Genomic DNA, 2,136 nt, shown 5'->3' on the forward strand with positions numbered 1-2,136 from the left:
TTTTTTTTTTTTTTTTTTTTTTTTTTTTTTTTTTTTTTGCAAGAACCCATTTACAACCAATTTCCTTAAGTTGTACCAAATTCCAAGTTTGATTTATCTCCAATGATGCTATCTCCTGATTCACAGCCTCTTGCTAGTGCAGTCTATCCGGGTTCTGGATAGCATCTTTGTAGTTGTTGGGAACTCCATCAATCAAAAGAAAAGCATATGCTATCGTATCATCAAACCTTGCAGGTTTTCGAATTTTCCTTCGTGGTCTATTCCTAGCGATGGACTCAAGTTCCTCTACTCTTTCATTTACAAGGCTTTGCTCCTTCTATTCTAAGACATTAGAGTTATTATCTACCTGATCAATAGATTCTTTAGTAGGAGCAACCATATCAGGAGAGAACACCACCTTCTCCACCTGCTTCAATGCCTCGTCATTATTTTCAATTTTCTGCAAAAACGTTCGGACTCATCGACTGTCACATCTCGACTATCAACAATCTTACTTGTTTTTGGACACCATAACCTATAGCCCTTTACGCCTTTGCTAAAGCCCATAAACTTGTCTTTTTTTGCTCTAGGATCCAGCTTTGAGTCTGTCACATGAGAATAAGCAAGACACCCAAACACATGCAGTTTATCATAATCACTAACAGGAGTATCTGACCATACCTCAAGCGGAGTTTTCCCACCATTTCTAGAAACAGGTAAACGATTCACCAAGTGAACTAAATAACTGATAGCCTCAGCCCAAAATGCCTTACTCAATCTTGTTTGAGACAATATGCATCGAACCTTCTCTATTAATGTCTGGTTCATTCTCTCAGCAACTCCATTTTGTTGTGGCTTACCAGGAACAGTGAAGTGTCAAACGATCCCTTCATCTCGGCATACTTCAAGGAATAGATCATAAGTATATTCTCCACCGTTGTCTGATCTCAGTTTTTTGGTTTTCCTGTCCGTCTGATTCTCTACCGTTTTCTTCCACTCTAGGAAGATTTGGAGAACCTCGTTTTTGTGGTTTATGGGATACATCCAAACTCTCCTCGAGTAGTCATCAATAAAGGTGACAAACCACCTCTTTCCTCCCAATGAGACATTCTTCGTGGGACCCCATACATCAATGTGAACATAATCTAAAATGCCCTTTATTTGGTGTATAACTATACCAAACTTCGCATTTTTTTGTTTACCAAATATATAATGTTCACAGAAATCAATTTTACCAATTGTGGCACCCTTAAGGGACTCCTTGGTTCACCAATGTCTGAAGCGCCTTCTCACCAGCATGCCCAAGTCTCATGTGCCATAATTTCGATATGTCTTGTTCTTTCGAACTTGCCACAACAGCATGCCCAATTATTGTGGTTCCGTTGAGGTAGTATATGCTACCTCTTCTAGTTCCTTTAATTGCCACCAAAGCTCTACGAGCTACTTTCAAATTCCCTCCTTCCAAAATGATGCGATAACCACTCACATCCAAAACGCCAAGATTTTTCTTCAAGTCAGGGACATACCTCACATCATTGAGTTTTCGTATAACCCCATCAAACATCTTGATATGTACTGAGCCAATTTCCATCATCTTCCAAGTACTATCATTGTCCACATAGACAACTCCACCATTGAACTTTTTGAAGTACAAAAACATCTCTCTGTTGGGACACATATGATAGGAGAACCCAAAATCAAGAATCCATTCACTGGTTTGGCTGATTGATAAAGAGATCGTCAAGGCATTATCTGTATAAGTATCGTCATCTCTAACCACATTGGACTTCGACCCCTTTTCTTTTAAGATCGGGCAATCGTTCTTCCAATGGCTTTTCTGTCGACAATATGCACACTCATTTTTATCAAGTTTTCTCCAATTATCAGATCTACCTCTCGACTTTGATCGGGACTTTCCACGTTCGCTCTTTTTCCAAGTAGAAGTCCTTCCACGAGTAGTGAGAACATTTGTGCTAGAGTCTTGATATGCCTCCTTTTCCTTCTTTCGCACCTCATTATTCATTAAGGCATTTGAAACATCTTCAAAAACAAGATCAGTGAGTCCATGTAGTAGGGTGGTTACTAAAAACTAGTAGGATTCTGGCAAAGAATTCAATAGCAACAACGCCTTGTCTTCGTCATTAATTGTAACATCTA

At 39.1% G+C, this 2,136-nt stretch overlaps 1 protein-coding gene across 1 annotated transcript; it reads right to left on the reverse strand.

Annotated features, from left to right (window-relative positions):
* Positions 1-316: 316 nt before the first annotated feature.
* LOC111453497 (uncharacterized mitochondrial protein AtMg00710-like) lies at positions 317-807 on the reverse strand. Its single transcript, XM_023094613.1, has 2 exons — positions 529-807; positions 317-439 (listed from the first exon to the last, which is right to left on the reverse strand). Exons 1-2 carry the CDS (start codon positions 805-807, stop codon positions 317-319), a joined length of 402 nt encoding a protein of 133 aa, XP_022950381.1.
* Positions 808-2,136: the final 1,329 nt, after the last annotated feature.

The sequence above is a fragment of the Cucurbita moschata genome, unplaced genomic scaffold (genome assembly GCF_002738365.1).
Source record: "Cucurbita moschata cultivar Rifu unplaced genomic scaffold, Cmos_1.0 Cmo_Scf00015, whole genome shotgun sequence".
In the NCBI taxonomy this organism is placed as follows: Eukaryota; Viridiplantae; Streptophyta; class Magnoliopsida; order Cucurbitales; family Cucurbitaceae; genus Cucurbita; species Cucurbita moschata.